Source organism: Clarias gariepinus, chromosome 15 (genome assembly GCF_024256425.1).
Source record: "Clarias gariepinus isolate MV-2021 ecotype Netherlands chromosome 15, CGAR_prim_01v2, whole genome shotgun sequence".
NCBI lineage: Eukaryota > Metazoa > Chordata > Actinopteri > Siluriformes > Clariidae > Clarias > Clarias gariepinus.
The window spans coordinates 21847650-21865702 of record NC_071114.1 but is presented as its reverse complement, the minus strand read 5'-3'; the positions used below and the strand labels follow the sequence as shown (position 1 = coordinate 21865702).

At 35.8% G+C, this 18053-nt stretch overlaps 1 protein-coding gene across 1 annotated transcript in view; it reads right to left on the bottom strand.

Moving 5' to 3' along the window:
- The window catches only part of lrrk1 (leucine-rich repeat kinase 1), a 112068-nt gene that overhangs the window by 46954 nt on the left and 47061 nt on the right, over nt 1–18053 (bottom strand). Inside the window, exons 13-23 of the mRNA XM_053513014.1 lie at nt 17057–17186; nt 16796–16908; nt 15940–16154; nt 12101–12265; nt 11084–11256; nt 10868–10988; nt 7838–7997; nt 7346–7622; nt 5543–5714; nt 3846–4015; nt 2634–2773 (exon numbers count right to left, since the gene is read on the bottom strand). Of these exons, the coding sequence (XP_053368989.1) occupies nt 2634–2773; nt 3846–4015; nt 5543–5714; nt 7346–7622; nt 7838–7997; nt 10868–10988; nt 11084–11256; nt 12101–12265; nt 15940–16154; nt 16796–16908; nt 17057–17186 (1836 nt within the window). The remainder of the gene's footprint in view (nt 1–2633; nt 2774–3845; nt 4016–5542; nt 5715–7345; nt 7623–7837; nt 7998–10867; nt 10989–11083; nt 11257–12100; nt 12266–15939; nt 16155–16795; nt 16909–17056; nt 17187–18053) is intronic.

Sequence of the window (18053 nt, the reverse complement as noted above, 5' to 3'; positions counted from 1 at the left end):
AACATGAACCAGTTAATATAAACAGAACTTAAAGCCAGAACTATTGTCAGAGCTGCAGTTATTAAAAATTTAACCAATCAGATTCAAGACATGCTGTTGAAAATGTTTTTTTTTTGATAAAATGAATGAGATGCTGATTAGTTAAAAAAAAAAAAAAAAAAAAAAAAAAAAATATATATATATATTATATAGTTTATAGAATGAATTGGGAATAAACAATGTACAGTATTGATAAGGTTATGATTTTTGAATTACTGCCATTCTCAAGATTTCAAACTATACCATATTATTATTATTATTATTATTTGCTTGCTTATTTTTATTAAATAATGATACATGTACTAGTAATAAACTCTATGACGGAAATATGAGTGATGCTGTAACTTTGACCGTGTTTGATGTAGAATTCTCAAAATATAGTTACAGTATACAGGTTAAGCATTTACATCAAAGCTATAGATCCATAAAGTGTGTCATGAACATCGAATCAAATTGAAGTTAATCCCATGACTGGTCAAAACTAGCACATAAACCCTTTAACTGAGACATAGCATCTGTAGAAATATTTAGATACAGATAAAAAAAAAAATCATATAAAAAATCTACTCATCAATATTATATACATTTTACAGAATTAGTTCCAGATTTATTCGCGATTCATATAATGATGCCCTGCATTTGCAGACAATTGATTTAAATGTTAATTTATTCTATATATCTTGGACATTTGCACCACCAGACCAGAATTTACTTTAAAGTTTAATGATTATTTAGAAGTGGTTTATTTTGCATTTTTATGTTCTTAAAGTCATAATGACATCAGGTGTCTACTTATATGTCTACATTGTCTATATGTCTGCTAAATGTTTGAGATCCATTAACATACAATAAGATTAACTAAACCTTGTTGTGTGAGCGGTCCAACATGCCAGAAAGCTTATTTATAGAAAACTGTTTATATCTGCTTGTTTTTCATGGGCAGAAAGAGTAGGATGGCAGTGGAAGGAAAAGCTAAATGACTTGTTCGTTCTTAAACAGCAGTAATAAAGCAGGTGTGCTGAGGCGCGCAGGCCGAGAGACCGCCTTTATGTACGCTGACAAAAAGGCAGTGGAGCTGAATAAACTATGACTCATCCTCATCACTGTGCTGTGTGAGTATGTGTCTGTGTTTAGCACTCAAACAGATTGAAAAAGTTAATGGCACAGAAGCTTATTATAAATTGCTGCATCACTTTGGTGAGTAAAAAGCTCACAGTAAGCTCTACTCAATTTGCAGATGGAATGGCAAGCGTCGACTTAGAACAGAAATCCACTTTGTACATATAAAGAAAGAGATTTTCAGCTCTATAGCAATTAGAACCTGGCTAAGTGGTACAGTATTATTACATACTGCAGTTAGATACTCTGGGTTATAGTACTCCAGAATCAGTATTTATAGAGTAGAATGATTATACAACATATTTCACATCTGGGTCGTCTTGAATTAACACACCAATATAATATATTCAGGGTTAAAAATATACACACACTGAGATTATTACACACCAAGCCCAAAGCGTCTCAGGATCCTGTTAGTGATCATGATTAACTTAAGCTGGTAGCATCTCGGTATCAACATATAAATAGGATTCGTTTGACAGTGCTCATCGTATTGACAACAATGGGAAAGAGCTCATGGAGCTCAGCGCAGATCTCAGAAGGAGGATGACAGAATTACACAAGCCAGTTATGTCTCTAATCAGACTCCAAGATCAGGTTTTGCAAGATGTAGCCAATTTTCCTGGGTCTGGAAAAAGACCCAATCGATCACCCTCAGTTGAGAGGAAACCTCCATGAAGTGAAGCATTACTGTCTACAGTCGATGAAGTTTTATATCGCCATGGCCTGAAAGGTTGCCGTCCAAGAAAGAAGCCCATGTACCAAAATTGAAACCTTTGACTAAAGTTTACAGATAACCACATGGACAAGGAAAAAGCCGTTGAAGCAAAGTTTTGACTTTTTCCTGCCAGTGGAACTGGTGCATTGCACAAAGTAGATGGAATGATGAAGAATGAGGACTACTTTAAAAGTCTTCAATATAACCCTGCTGACTGTTCCAACAGGACAAGGACCCCAGACGCACATCAAAGCTTCTTATGGATTGTATAAAGCAGTCTAGCTTTAAGCTTCTGGAACTTTAACACTATTTAAAATTTGGGGACCGCACTAAAATGTCAGGTGTGTATCAAGAAACCAACCAGAAGCAATCCAATTTGACCAATCTAACCATGAAACTTGTTTACAAATTAATTAAGATTAATGCTGTACAAATGAATCTGTCCTAGATAAAGACTAGTTAAAAAAAAAAAGTATATGAGAGTGTATGTAAATATCTTCTGATCACAACAGGAAACTCAGCAGTGCTGTAGTTTTAAAGACTATCTGGATTCCAGATGATTGCTTTTGCAATAATCCCTTTAACGCTAAGGATTTTCTTCTGGTATGTTATGATAGCTTTTTTAAAGGACGAGTAACTTCACATAACAATTTATGGACTTGTACATATATAAATAAAAAGTGTATAAGTCATCCCTGAAAAACATTCATATCAATAAGGCATGGGATCACTTGAGTGTGAGTGTGGTTGGACTCACCAGGAAACCACTGCTCTATCAGAGAGTTAACGTGGTCCGTAATGAAGGCCATCGCTGAGAAATCCCTAGTCTCTGACTGACAGATAATCTTGATGCCACCGCTCTTCTTTTTCTTCCAGTTCAGGTCTGATGACTCCACACTGCAGGAGATAATGGCGGTAAGTACCTCATTCGATATGCTTGCGTAAAAGAGGTTAATAGACTCATTTACATCTTAGATGAGCTCTCACTTTTCTACAACTTCATGTCTTGAGAAGAGTCTGCACTCACTAACAAGTAATGTATTCCTCAAAAGCCCATGCGGTTATAGAAAGATCGTCAATGCTTCTCTGAACTATCCATTGCTATAGTAACAATAATGTATTATGAGAAGTCCAGAAATATAAACCTTTAATTTATAACGAATCAGATTCAATAGTTTTATAAATAAACAAAGTGTATATTATTTGCATCTGATGTCATTATTAAGTTAGAAAGAGCAATCAGTGTTTTACTATCACCATCATTTGCATAATTTTCATCTAGGCTCCGGCTTTCGAACCTTGGGAGGTCTCCTGCATGTCTGTGCTATGAATTCAGACAACCACACCTTTTGTTTTTTTGCATAGAATCATAGGAACTTGTGTAAAAACTAAATCGACAGTCCTCACACGGATACATTGCATCTTTGGTCATTTATCACAAATAACAACAAATCAACATCACATAAATCAAAAATGCATTGCATGAGAAATGGATGTAATTCATGCATGTACAGTAGGCCTTTCTAGGGTTGCGCAATATATCAAAAGAATTCAGTATATAAAATATTCAAACAGAATAGACTTCAAGGATTTATATAGTATACTTTATGACATTTAGTTGTGCTGAGATTTCCTACTAAGCTGACACTGAAAATTTTTTAAATGATAATATAAGGCATTATAATATTAATTAGACATTTATCAAATCAGTTTAAAATACTATAACATTGTTTTGTTTATTTGCTTGTTTACAAAGACAATATTAATCAAAATGAGTTGCTACAGTATGACACACCTACAAGCGTAAAAACATAAATTACCCAATAAATCATTAACAAGGATCATGTTTGTTGTTTGGAAACATTTTAAGGTTTTAAATAAAATTACTAACTAAGAAAAAAAATACATTACATGACACTTTTATTTTCGTAAAGTTTAAATGTTCTTGAGAGCTCTAATGAAATCTGACCTCAGGTATCCCCCATCGAAGGTGACCAACAGCCCTTCTTTCCAGTAGATGGTTTGGCTACGACGCACTCGGAATGTGCTGCAGCGGTTCTTCAGTTGCTTCCCGGCAAAGCTATAAATCACTGTGTTCCTGTTCCGTGGGTTCCGTGAGCCTTTCTTGGTCTCCAAGGCCTGATACAAAACACAGAGAATATAAATCCACCAATAACATCAGTGTTGTACTGTATTTCATTTCTGAGCTGTTATGGCGCTGGCTGCTGTAACAACACAGTTAGAAAGAAGGCAGCTTTTTACATATGTAAGGAATTACCTATCCAAGTTTATAATTGAGTAAGCAAATGTAATTTATTTATCAGTGTATTTAAGCAAGTACTATACAGTAGATAGTTAAACTAGGTGAATTAAGCAGATAGATTCAAAATATTGAAGTATACACTGTATGAACTTATCTGAGTAGAAATGTAAGTAACTATATATAAAATTTGATCAAACATGTAAGTAAGCTTCAAAATTTTTTTTGTAGGTTTGTATTCATGCAACTTAACATTTAAGTATGGAAGCAATGCATGTTAATGGAAATTTTAAAAGAAGCGAGTATAAGTAAGCAATTCTATACCTGTATGTATTGTATAGTACAGTATTTGCTAATGTAAGTGCATAGTATCTAGTAAGTAAGTATATAAGTAGGTATTTATGTAACTAACGTGGTAAATACGTTTAAATTACCTAAGCAAGAAAATTTGCACTAAGCAATTTAGTAAGCATGAAAGCAATCAATCACGTGTGCATTTAAGGTAATGATTATTTAAGCAATGCATGAAATACTAAGTATGTTTGTAAGAAAATAAGTTTATAAATGTTTGTGAGTAAGTATTTCAGTAATGCTGTAAATATATTTATATTTAGTATGAAAGCAAGTAACCATATGTGTAAGTACATAGGCAAATAATAATTAAAGCAATGTATGTAATACTGTTAAGTTTGTAAAAAGTTATTAAGAGGAACATGCTTGTAGTTAACATTTAAAGGAAGTAAATATACTGTATATGTGAACAACCTACAGTATGCAAGTATTATCTTAGTGAGTAAGTACAGTAAGTATCTGAATACCGTCCATTTGTAAGTATCTTCTTAATAAACTTAGTACAGAAATATCACAATGTACAATTTTTACAGAACTCTTTCTACCTGAGCATTTCTTTGTGTACGTGAGTTAATGTTTACCCAGGCATGTTCTTAGACAGGATTATTAGTTTTTTATTCCATGAACAGTTAATACATTTTCGACTAATATTTAATGGTATAAGTGTTTCGTGGATTACTCATCCTATCATTATTGTTATTCACATTTCTTACTATTTGTCATGGCTGGTTTATGTTTCCGTCACTCCTACAATAAGTACTATAGCACTTATCCAAATATTGTGTTTAGTTACTGGTCTGTCTACAAAAGTTTTGCACTTGCTTTAGAGAATTTTGGTCTGCAGTACTTGTATTGCTGCTGAGTCCTTGACAAGCTCTTAGCTTAGATTAAATTCTCTTACAGCTTTATTTATAAGTTGGATACAAATAAACAGACAAATAAACGTTTCAAACATATATACAAGGAAACTGTAAGATTTATATCTCTCTAGAAGCCCAGTTTCTTTTGAAGAAGCACTATCATCCTAGAATAAACAAGCAGAAGGCCCTGTGTACCTGCAGGTCCATCTGACTGAGGCTGATCAGCATGCGGGCGATGAAGCGCTCCCAGAATCCTGCTGGAACGAAGCTCATCTTAAACTGGCGCTGGATAGTGTTGCTGGTATGTTGACGGAAGCAGTGGATATCCATGGCTGGTTTGGGAGGCAACAGGTGAGGCAGGAGATAACTATAGAAATGAAAATCCAGATGAAATGTGAGAGGATGAAATGACACTTGGGGCAACCAAGGTGGAACCTGACACCATGACTGAATATAACTAACTCCTTTCTCTTTTTTCGTGGGCTTATAATCATTACAGCATATGTACAGTAACTCCATTGCTTTTGCTTGGTATGTTACAACATTTTTACTAAATAATTAAACTAATTGCAAGGTCACATATACATTACTGTACAAGTATTTCTTTAACAGTTTAACACAGGTCTCACAAAGCATATCTGCTAATTCTCCAGTTGAGATACCGCCCAGACAGTGCGTTTTTTTAAAACCTCAAACTCAGTTCATTTCACCCCTCCTCTAAATGCTTTAAATGTGCTGTTTCAGTTTCTATTTAAATGAGCAACTGCTGACCCACGGCCCACCGGAGAACAGCAGGTCCAGAGCAATCCGCCGGGAAAAGCATCGTCTTATACGAGGTCACAATGGGGTGAAAATCTAATTGGCTTGCTGAAACCCTGACCAATACAACATGGGAAAAGGGACAAAAAGCTAATTTTTTAACTAGCACACACACACACACACACACACACACACACACACACACACACATACAACTACACACATACATACAACTACTGTACACACACACAAACATACACACACACAAACATATATACACACACACACACACATACTGTACACACATACACACAAACATACACACACACAAGTATACACACACACACGAGACCCATCTCAATATTTAAATAAGAATAAAAGGTACATTTTTGCATATGAGGTCTTTAAATTACGACAATTTAATTTCTGTTTACTAACAACCGATGGTTTAACAACAGATGGTTTTATAGATTTCATCAATAGTAATATACCTGCAACCGTTATTTTTTTTATTCCCAGTAAATATTCTATTATTTTCATTATGAATATTATTACTTTAATTTCATTCAGTTTTATTTGTATAGCACTTAATTACCTTTAACATCATCATTATTATAATCAGTAATGAAATAAAGCTATAAAAGTTTTCATGAGAAAGCCACAGAAATGACATGTTTTTGTTACATTGATCATCTACTACCACCTGTTTTGTCATACTTTTATTACAGCTGTACACCTTGCAAATTTAAGGGTTGATTTTTCAGCAGAACAGAATCTATGCTTTCAGTAAAGTGGACAGTTGCATGCAGAGCTCAGGAACCAAACCACATGAATTAATAAAAAATGGCAGCAAATGTCAAATAAATAATTCACGTAGAGTCTATGTTGGTTTGTACGGTATATACTGTGCAATCTAAAACATAATGACACTAACAGTACTCATGGAATTATTTCGAAAACTATATTAAAAAACTTTTTTTGATGATGATGATTTAAAGATGATGATGAAGAATTAAAAGTAATTAGTGAATAATATGCTTTAATGTGAATAACTGAATAATTAATGTAACTTAAATGGAAAAGTTGTACAGTATAATAAAAACTATTTGTTTATACAAAACATGTAAAAAATTCATCTAAAGTTTTAATACTAGGCAAACCAACCATGATAATGATTTTAATGATTTTAATGATTAATGATTAATGATTAATGACCTGGACCTGATTCTAGGTACACACCTGTTGCTGGCCACTGGCAGCGCAATCTCAAACTTGGCAAGGAATTGGAAGTACTGTTCGTCAGTGTGCTCGGTAAAGCCGGTGCCTTTCAGCAGCAGACGCAGGTCTTCGGTTCGGATCAGGCCGTTACGCGCCACAGAGCGCGAGCTCTTTAGGTGCACAATCCGCTCCAAACACTCAGCTAGCCATACGGCATCCAGGAAGTAAAGCTTACAAAGACCATGACTTGTATCAGGGAAATGCAGCATGGTGCCCGTCTCGATTAAAAAATTTATCGCTGTCAGAGTGCAGAAACAGTGCATAAGGACTCCATAAAACATTTACACTACTGCAAAACTATTCTAGTCTTGAAAATGGTCTAATAAATCAGGTTTAGTTATAATAAATGTTTATGTGCACTTGAAATGAAGAAAATAAAAATGAGGTAGTAATAAAATATTATGAAACTTTATGGCTGAAGAATTCTGCAGTTATGCAACAAGCATTAATTACCAATCTGGAGGTCCTCGTAGTCTTTGATATCACTGTCTGGGCTTTGTTCGATTATCTCCTCCAGCTCCAGGTCCGTCAGGTACTGCACCTTGTCTTCGGCATCTCTCCTCTGACGCTCGGCTAACACGGCCTCCTGAAGAGTCAGGTAGCTTTTGGGGATCTGCAGCAAAAGTGAAAGCACAGCAAAAATAAAAATAACTATACAGTACCTTACTTGCCATTCTTACAACCCTAGCTGTAATTAACGAATTCTAGTACATTCAAATACAATAACAGTCTTGATACACAAAGGTCCAGTCTATACATAATAAAGAAATATCTATACATATAGTAAAATTGGCATGTCTGTACATTGAAAATATTTGCAGAGTTTATATTTTTTGAAGGGAAAAATTTTGTAAGATGAGTAATAGAATACATTTTACATTATACATTTGGTTTTTGGAATTTGTGTCTTTTTGTCTGTTTGTTTGTGCATGCATCAAGATATGCTACTTCGAATTTAAAATGGAAAACCTTATATTAAAAAAAATCCTTCATATAGTTCATCTCAAAGTTCTATAAATGGACCTGTAAATTTTTTAAAAAGTACTTATAAGTATTAAATTTCACACAAAGTAAGTCACAGGCACATCTAGTGCAGAATAAAAAATTTCTTGGAATTGTTTCGTTTTGATTTCTGTATCTCCCAGGATTTTTTGCCATGTTTAAAAGATTTAGTTTTTTGTTTTGTCTGCAGAGTAGAGACATGGTTATGCCCATATTAATGAAATCAGTAGGGAGGAGTGATGGATCGTTCAAAAGACACCGTATCCAAAATGAAAACCAAAGGGAATGCAACACTCTTTGTTTTCTAACCTGCTGTGCAGCACAGCGTGATGCTGCTTCATAACTATATACTCGTTATAACAATTGCGCAGTATTGGTTTACTAGACCATCAAATTTCTGAACATAATTTAAAAAATAGGACTTAACTTTGCTTCTGAGCACTGCTGTAGAATAACAAACCATGCATTTTTCTTCTGAAGCTTATAAGGCAAATAAAAGGCAGCATGTGCAATTTTTAAAAAAATCTTATCTAATCTCATCTAATCGACATAAAACTACCTGCCACTGAAAGTCACAACTTTATAACTGAATGTTTTTGTCAGCAAACAGATGAGAAAGATGGCCATCTCTTGCCCAATTTGTAAGTTATCTTGTTTTAGATGTTTATAATGAAACTTTTGATAATAATCTGCAACATATGCAAGCCAAAACCCGTGGCGATGTAAGCGCTCCCCAGTTTAACATCAAACCTGTAGAAACATGTTTAGGTATGTCTTGTCAAGCTACCCCAATCTTTTTTGTGTTTAACATTACAAAAAATCTGTATTAAACTTACAATGTCACTTTGATGATTGTCTGTTGTGTTAAAAAGTGCATAAATTAATATGTGCTAGTTAGCTAACAAACCTAGCAAGCTACTGAAACAAAAGCAGTTGACTTATTAAGCTGTCCTGCTAACATTACCAAGTGCATTGCAAGTACATTACCAAGTGAGGTGTTGTTCAGGTGTTGTTCACTCTAGCAAGCCTACTTGGCTAGTTGACATAATTGCTCTAAAGTCCATTCTTTAAATATAAAACATTTTCAGTAGCAATAATGTTAGTAAAGTCAGTGTTATTTTTGTTTTTTACACCGCTGCTTAAAAGACACTTGAATTATTTTATCGATTACGTCTTACGCTTCAGCGGCATGTTAAAGCAGAGACATTAATAAAGGAATAGACTTTGAGAAACTTGGCTCAGGACAATAATTCAAATATCCAACTCTCCAAACTCGTCTGTTATTAGTAGCCAAAAGTTTGAAACCCAACCCTATACTAAACTTTGAGTCAGTATGGTGCTGTGGCTAGATTGTGCTTACTGCTTTTTAATGCTTGGAGATGAAGGGTGTCACTAATTTGAGCTTGAGTCTCCACCTCTCAGATCTTTTCTAAGTGGCCATGTGATCTCTGTACTTCCATCTGCGATGGTCGCTGACTCTAGAAAAGTCTTATGAAAGCATGCTGGCGTTTATCCTGCACACATGCCCAAACCATGGCCAGATTTTTTTCTCAATCATAGGTTGCTGGTCAGATTCTAATCTTCGGTCTAACTTTAAAAGTGATTAATGAGGAAAAAAAGCATAGGAACTTGAATAGTGTCCATATTTCCAACCCACAGCGCACCACTGGCAGGGTTAGTGTTTGTACAGTATATGTTTTTGATGGATGATGTCTATTTTCCATCACATAAGCAACGGTGTAGTAGTCTCATCAACCCAGCAATAAATTTTGGCTATGGAGGACACTTTTTTCCCTCCTATACCAGTGGCCCCAGATATTTACACCACCTAATATTATAACAGCATCTGCCCTATTTAATTTATTAACAATTTTATAAGCTTTTAATTTAATCGACCTGTGCGATTTGGACTTAGTTGCCATGCACTTTCTTGTCTGCACTGATTTCCAAGCCATATGACTATGTATGTCTAATGTCTAACAGCTGCAAGCCCAGTTGAACCATTTTATAATACAAAGCAAACAGAGATAATAGAGAATTGTGGAGACAACTATAAATAATATATTTTTTTGTTGTTGTTGTTGATTTACACAATAAGACTTCTTTGGGCTTTAACACCAATATTCAGCTTAACTATAACTCATCGCTTCTTCAACAGTCTCTCTTTTTTAGGGTAAAAGACAGAAAAAAATGTAAACACATTAACTAATTAATAAGCTAATTGAATTATTAATTAATTAATGAATATATTTATTAATTAATTTATGTGTAGCATCATGCATACAATTTCTTAAATGCAGTCTGAACTGCTGTTAAAGAAATGTAATTAACACTTTCTAGCCAACAACAACTGAGAATTCAGCAACACTATAGTACAAAAAGAATTATATAACATGTAACAAACAATTATAAATTAGTTTTTATTTGAATAATTGAGTCGGTCTCTATACAATTAGAGGATATAAATGAACTTAAGCATACCAGTCTTCCCACCAGTTTGTGGCAGCTGGCAGGATTACTGATGTCCTTCATGGAGCAGGCCACCTGATACAGGAGCCTCTTGAGACCATCCATGCCTTCTAGGTTCTTACACGACACCTCACTGTCAAACAAACAAACATACAGACTATGCTGAGTACAGCTCAGTTATAATTAATTCCTGTGGTGCGTCACAAACAGACTGATGCCAGCACTCACTGCAGGTGCTTCCAGGTGATGTCGGGGTATCCGCTGGCCCTGGCACCCGATGGTGTCCTGCATATCGCCAGGATGTAGGCTCGTAGTGTGGCAATCCTCTCTGTGCGAAACTTTGTGTCAATGAGGTCCAGATGTGTACCAATGACCACTACTGCTGAGTTTGGGGCACGGGCCTGTAAAACAAAAATAATCAAAACCATAAAGTGACATGTGCCCTAAATGCTAAACATAAAAACTAACATAATATCCTATTGCTGTCTGAATTTACAGTATGACAAAACCTGCTTAAAAATATTTTCTATTGTCCTGTTCTTACCAGGCACAGAAAAAACTGAAGCTTTGATCGCAATCTTATATCACATCAGTGCTCAATTCTTGATTATAATTGTTTAGAAGGTGTTGAGTCATTTCGAGTCACTTTCTACAACAGCAACTCCGACATCATCAGTAATCAAATCAGGAGCTGAAATGAATGCACTCATCCTAATAGGGTTTCTATAGAAGAGTTCATTTACAGAGATGTGCACGGCTGATGCTGGACATATTCTAGGGGTAATGACTACAGGTTAAATATGTTCGTACTTCGTACATATTTAACTCTAATGTTTAATATGATGAAATCTTTAACAATCAGTCAGTTCTCCACCACCGGAAACCTGACAAAGCTTTTTATCTTATTTTCAGCTTAAAGAGTTGGAAGAATTGATGTCGCTGAAGGAACTACTGTTAATAGCCATTATTGCATAAATGATAACAGAAATAATGATTCAAAGACATTTACTGTAACAACACTAATCAGTTTGCAGCATGCAATACTAATGATTAATCAAATAAACATTGTAATTGCTCTGCTGAGATATAAAATGATTAAAACACTGTTATCGATATTCAACTTTGGAGAAAAAGTAACTGTGCTTTAAATCAGAGTGTGCATCACACCAAGCCATCACTTATAAAAAAATTTTTCATAACAGCATATCGCTATCATGCTTTATACCTTACTGTGTGTTCTCTCACCTCTATGTTGAGCAGCCATGATTGCAGGTTGGCCACAGCCTCCTCTCCTAGTGCCAGGTTCCAAACCACCACATATAGAGCTTTATCCGTGAAGAAACACTGGTTCACTGTGGACATGCTGGCCGGACCGCCGATGTCCCACACGTTAAAGGACACAGAGTCAACCTACAGTGAAGTGTCAGTTTTATTAAAGTTATTATAAATTCTATCAACTGTTACAGCAATGTGGGAAAACTTTCTAGAAATTAGAAAGGTAGTGGAAAGATTGTACACTATTGGAAATCCTATTAATGGTTTTCTATTACATATTTCCTTGCTTTTGCATGAAAAAAAAAAAAAGTAATTAAAAATAAATGAAAAAATAAACAGCGGTCAGCTTTACACAAAAATTAAACTTCAGTTACTTTAAACAACAGCTGGGTCATAGCTACGGAGATTGACCTAATGTGAATAAATTACAAGATTTTTCTGTGGGGAAGAGATTTTTTTTTTTTCCACATTTTTTTGTTGACAAACCAACAATTTAGTTTTTTAACTCCTTTATTTATTGTGCATGAATCTGCTATGAATCGCGCCTGCATGGACTGTGGTGTGTTTGAGAAGATGGAGTGGATGGGTTGGACACAACCATGTCTTACAGAAACATACCAATTGCATTGAAGCAAGAAAGCCAACCACTTTTTCATGCTTTATGCAGTTACTAATTTTAATTAATTGATTATATAACAATCTAATAATACAAAACACTTTTAATAAACGTCATGTTTTTACACCCTAACAAAGTCATTAAGCACCTGGCCAACAATTCTTTTAGAGATGAGCTGTGGGGTTTTCTCTAGACATTAAGCATAATAAATAATAATACACTATTGGTGTCTTGCTTGAGTCTTTTTTCCCCCCTCAGTATATTTATTTATGACACGACTACTGTACATATAGGTTTTTCATATCACTGTGACACCGATTTTATTCTATTAAACCTTTTTTCTGGAAGTCAATACCAAGTAAGTTTTGTTTTTTCTGTGGTTGTGGAATACGAGAGGAAAAAAAATCTTGTCCTGACAATCTAGGCTGCTGCCATGTCCGCCTCGGTTATACAGTATAGCTGCTATAAGAATGTGCACCCAGCTCCAGATGTGGACAGTGAGATTAAGACCTAGTGTAACAGGGCAATAACAAACCTCCACAACAGCATGACAAATTTTCATTTTGTTGGTAAATAGATTCGCCAGATTACAGCAAGAACGGATTCCTGTCTAGAGAATACACATTTACATTATCATGGGAATCATTTCTGGTGAAAAAGCAAGACCTAGAATTAAAGTTCAAATACAAGTCACACTGTTAGAACTAGCATGATAAATAACTGGAACCGAAAGGCAGCAGTAGGATTAGTTATCACAGCTGTCTGAGCTGGAACAGGGACAGTCTCCAGGGCTTTAAAAGCTGTGTGTGTGTACTGAGTGCATGTGTGTGTGTTAGATTTAGCCTGTAACGATCTGTGTACAGTCCATACTGTATGTAAGCCTGTGTGTCCATCTGTGTCTATGAGTGTGTGTGAGAATCTTTTATTTTAGAGGGGTTAAACTGAGTATTAAGTTCACTGTGTCAGAAGGGCTGGGGATTGTTTGCAAAAGATGAGATGTGCCTGTGATTCAGAGTCCTTTGAGCCAGAAAGGATATTCATTTAACCCCATCACAACTGCAAGGGTCAGAGGTCAATGTTTAAGGTGTTACTCATTTTAAAGGCGTACAACTGTAACGCACTACATCTTGGTAAAATTTGATGGGAGAACAGCAGAGTGGTGACATGGAGAAATCAGTCAGACAAGCTTTGGACAAGGATTTTTTGTAGTTGTCAACATCCTAGCAGATAAATAGTCACTTCCCTTTAAGGCTTTCACTTAATTCCTGTTCATCTGGTATGTATATTTAATGTGCTGTGGTCCAAAACCCCACATCCTGCTGCACTACACAACTCAGCCAGCAACATGCTACTGATACAAATCCGTCCAACTAGGAACCACTTTAGTCCAACTAGGGATTTACTGTATTAATTCCCATTTTTCAACTGTGGTAGGACTTCAGGTCAAAACTCACACACTATGGGCAATTTGTGAACGCCTATTAGCCTAATCTGCATGTCTGGACCCGGAGCTCCCAGAGAAAACCCACCAAGAACAAGGGGAACATGCAAACTCCATGCACATTTGAACCTGGACGTGCAAGGCGATAGTGTTAACCACTAACATGATTTCGGAGGTGCACCCCAGAATCTACTATTTTTGTGCTGCTAGGAAAGCAGGTCTTCCTTGTGATGTTTTGGTGAAAGTATACTTGACTTTTATACGCCAGTTCTTGCGTATGCTAGACTTCAGTATGGGGTGGATGACCTAAAGGTCTCTCTGAGGAGTTAGAGAGGATCCAAAAACGATGCTGTCGGATAATAGATATTCCGACTTCTACTCTCCCAACATTGAGTGAAAGGCGTGATGAAGCCGGCATACGTACTTTTACTAAAATACTCAGGGACAGTTCATCGCCGCAGCACTGTTTCCGGCTTCGACGCCTACATATTCTCTTCGGAGGCACAAGATATTTTCTATACCAAGAAGTAAAACCAAATGTAATGAAGTCTCCTTTATTCCCCTTGCTTTAAAACTGTATAAAACTGTCGTATAGATAATTTACATGTGCTCGATTAGGATGCCTTTTCTGAGTATATGTGTTATTTATTTATTTTATTTTATTTTAAATTAAGTAATTGATTGTTTTGAAGTATGTGTATATTTCACACACTTTAGGGTTTTGTACTGCAATACCCTGCCTTGTCAAATTAAAATAAATAACTTCTACCGTCTAAGCCACTCTGCCGTGTGTGCGCGTGTATGTGTATACAACCAAAATAATTTATACATACTTCAGGAAAAAAAAAACTTCTATAAATATTTTAATACTAAATGTATTTCAATAAGTTATATATTGTTACATGATATTGTTATGATAATAATACAATGACATTATTAATATTATATTAGTTTAATATACATTATACTATTTTTCTTTTCCTGAAGTGTAAATATAGTTATTGGCTGACTCTGTTTGTGTGTGTGTGTGTGTGTGTGTGTGTGTGTGTATATATATATATATATATATATATATATACACATACACACACACGCAGCAGATTAATTAACACCAAATGGATAACAGATCATCTTTCATTGGATGAGGATAATTTGATATGCACTTATATTCCTTAGACTATATGAATGTTATTTAATCAGCCAACTAGTTTACCATAGCTTAAATTATGTTAGCTAAAAGGATTCAGCCTGGAAAATGTCCAGGAAACATAAACTTGAGACTGGACTACACATTGGAGCCTTTAAATGCCTGTTAAGCTAATCGTTTATGATTATTCTTGTCCTGCGTGATAAGGTGGCAAAATATGCCACCCATGTGGCTTTTAGTATCTGCTTCCTTGGCAGTTTTTAACACATAAATCCTGTGCGCAAATGGACATAAATGGGTTCAACAAATTCGCATTTCAACAATAAAAGAACACGTGATGTATTCAGTGAGCTTTAAATGCAAAGCAAAATTCTGTACCATTAGAAAAACGACAGATCCATCTGTAACTTCTACATTTCTACAACTTCCATTATGAGGGAGCCTTTATGAGCATGAAATCATTTGATATGACAAAGCATATTTCCAAATGTTTATATCTACTGCCATATTACATGAATACTGGAGCAGTATTGCACTTAAAAGTAAAAGATTTTTTTAAAATATATTTTGTAAAGAATTTGTAACGTGTATATTTGGGATCTTACATTATTCTTGACTCCACTGGGTCTCTCTAGGAGCCAGGATGAGGTGCGGATGCTGTGATCAGATGGGGAAAACAATGAGTTTTTTCCGGTTTGAAGGGCCTCTAGGAGAGTACTCTTCCCCTGACGCGGCGGACCGACAAACATCAGCTTCAACAACCTGCAGGCCTCGGCACAGCGCAGCTCAGCACGCAGGAATGCCAGCACAGCCGCCGGACCTAACACACACACACACAGACTCGGTTTGGAATGGAAATCCTAGGAGTAATTAGCAAAACTGTGAAAGGCAGCACAGTCAAGTTTGTATAAAAGGAGATACTGAGACTTTAAAAATAGCATCAGAGTATGTAATAGGCTGAAGTATGCAAAAAAAATTTTAGAAATGAAAAAAAGCAAATTAATATTAAGTCAGTATGGAAGAATAGTCTTTTATGGTATGAATTGGACACACATTTACGTCTACAGTCTTATTAGGTTATAAGAATACATATGAAGGTTTTTAAACTAGTCGTACAGTATAAGCCAGTTATCAGTGTCATACTACACTTTTGTGCTCCTGTAAAACAAATTTACCACGTGTAGAGAGAAGAATTTGCATGTTTAAATTGTTGTTTCCTCCATCTATTTTTGGCTTTAAAGTTGTGTACACATCACTGACTTTATAAAATCAGCCCACTAACTGCAGTCAGGTGTTTAGAAAAGTTCTAATCAGAACTATAATCTACCAAAAAAAAAAAGCTTTGTGTATAAAGTCCTAGCCTGCTAATTAACAAGCTTTTAATTCTTTCAAAACTTCTGAAATCTTCCATAGATCTTAGCTTCTCTGGTGAATGAAAGCATGTGTAATGTCATACTGTACCATCCCTGCAGACGTCTGCGGGCACATTGCTGATGTTTAGCTCCTCTATATCTAGCTGCCAGAGGTTTGAAAGTTGACCTAGTTCAGCTGGGAGTTCCTGGATGCCTGGATTACTGTGGAGAACAAGCCATACTAAATTATATGGTTACTACCATTAAAGTAAATGATTTTATTTTATTTATTATCTTCATGTGAATGCATAAAGTTTGTTTGCAGCCAGACTACATTTCCCATGACTCGACGCTGAAACTCTTGACTTACTTGGACAGATAGAGCTCGGACAGGGTTTTAAGGGTGCACACGGACGGAGGCACACAGTCCAGCTGGTTGTCGTTGAGGAAGAGGACTTCCAGTGAATCCCGCAGGATTTCGGGAAACTGGATGGGACAAGCTGCCAGGAAGAGCCACGAGAATGCAGAGGAGTTAAAGCGAACATGTACTGTAGAGCTAAACACTGCAACACTCTGATCACCAGCCACAGAAGGCCACGGCAGAGCAACTGCGGTACAGAACGGAAAGAGGGCGATCGTTCTCCCGTGACTGGAGTGTCTGAAGCTAACATTAGTGCATGAAGTAGAGACAAGCGAAGGTTTAAACTGCTAATGCCAGAGTATTACACAAATGTGGCTTAGTTTAATTAGAGACGCTAGTGATCAAACAGAGAGGTCAATTTCAGGAGCTGCCACGTGTTCCTCATCATTTCTTAAAGGGAACCTATTAACTTAAAAATTTACTTATTTTTAGACATTCAAAAACACATTCACTGTTTTTTGTTGCTCTTCTATTTTCTATCGGCCCTGGAGTAACCAAGCCAATTCGATTTCCTCATAATGTGACCTCATAAAAGAAGAAGATCCTCTCCCCTGGTTTGTTGCTTATCCACAGTATGCAGTTCTCTGGTGGGCTTTGTCTCAGCAGTAGTTCATTTAAACTGAAACTAAAACTGTGTGTTCATAGGAGGAGTGAAACAGACGGTTTTGTGGAACCCTGGATTACGAGCATAATTCGTTCCAGAAGCGGACTTCAATACGTCAAGACATATTTCAAAACACTCGTCAATCAAAGATTTTTCCCCATAAGAAATAATAGAAAGTCAAAATGATAAAAAATAAATACATAAAAATAATTAATATAAAATCAAAATTTAAAACAAAACAAATTAACCTGCACTTTACCTTTAAAAAAAGTCTAAAAATAAATCACGGCAGATAAGTGTTTCCGTTTATGCGCGTAGACACCCTCTGGGTGTGTGTGTGTG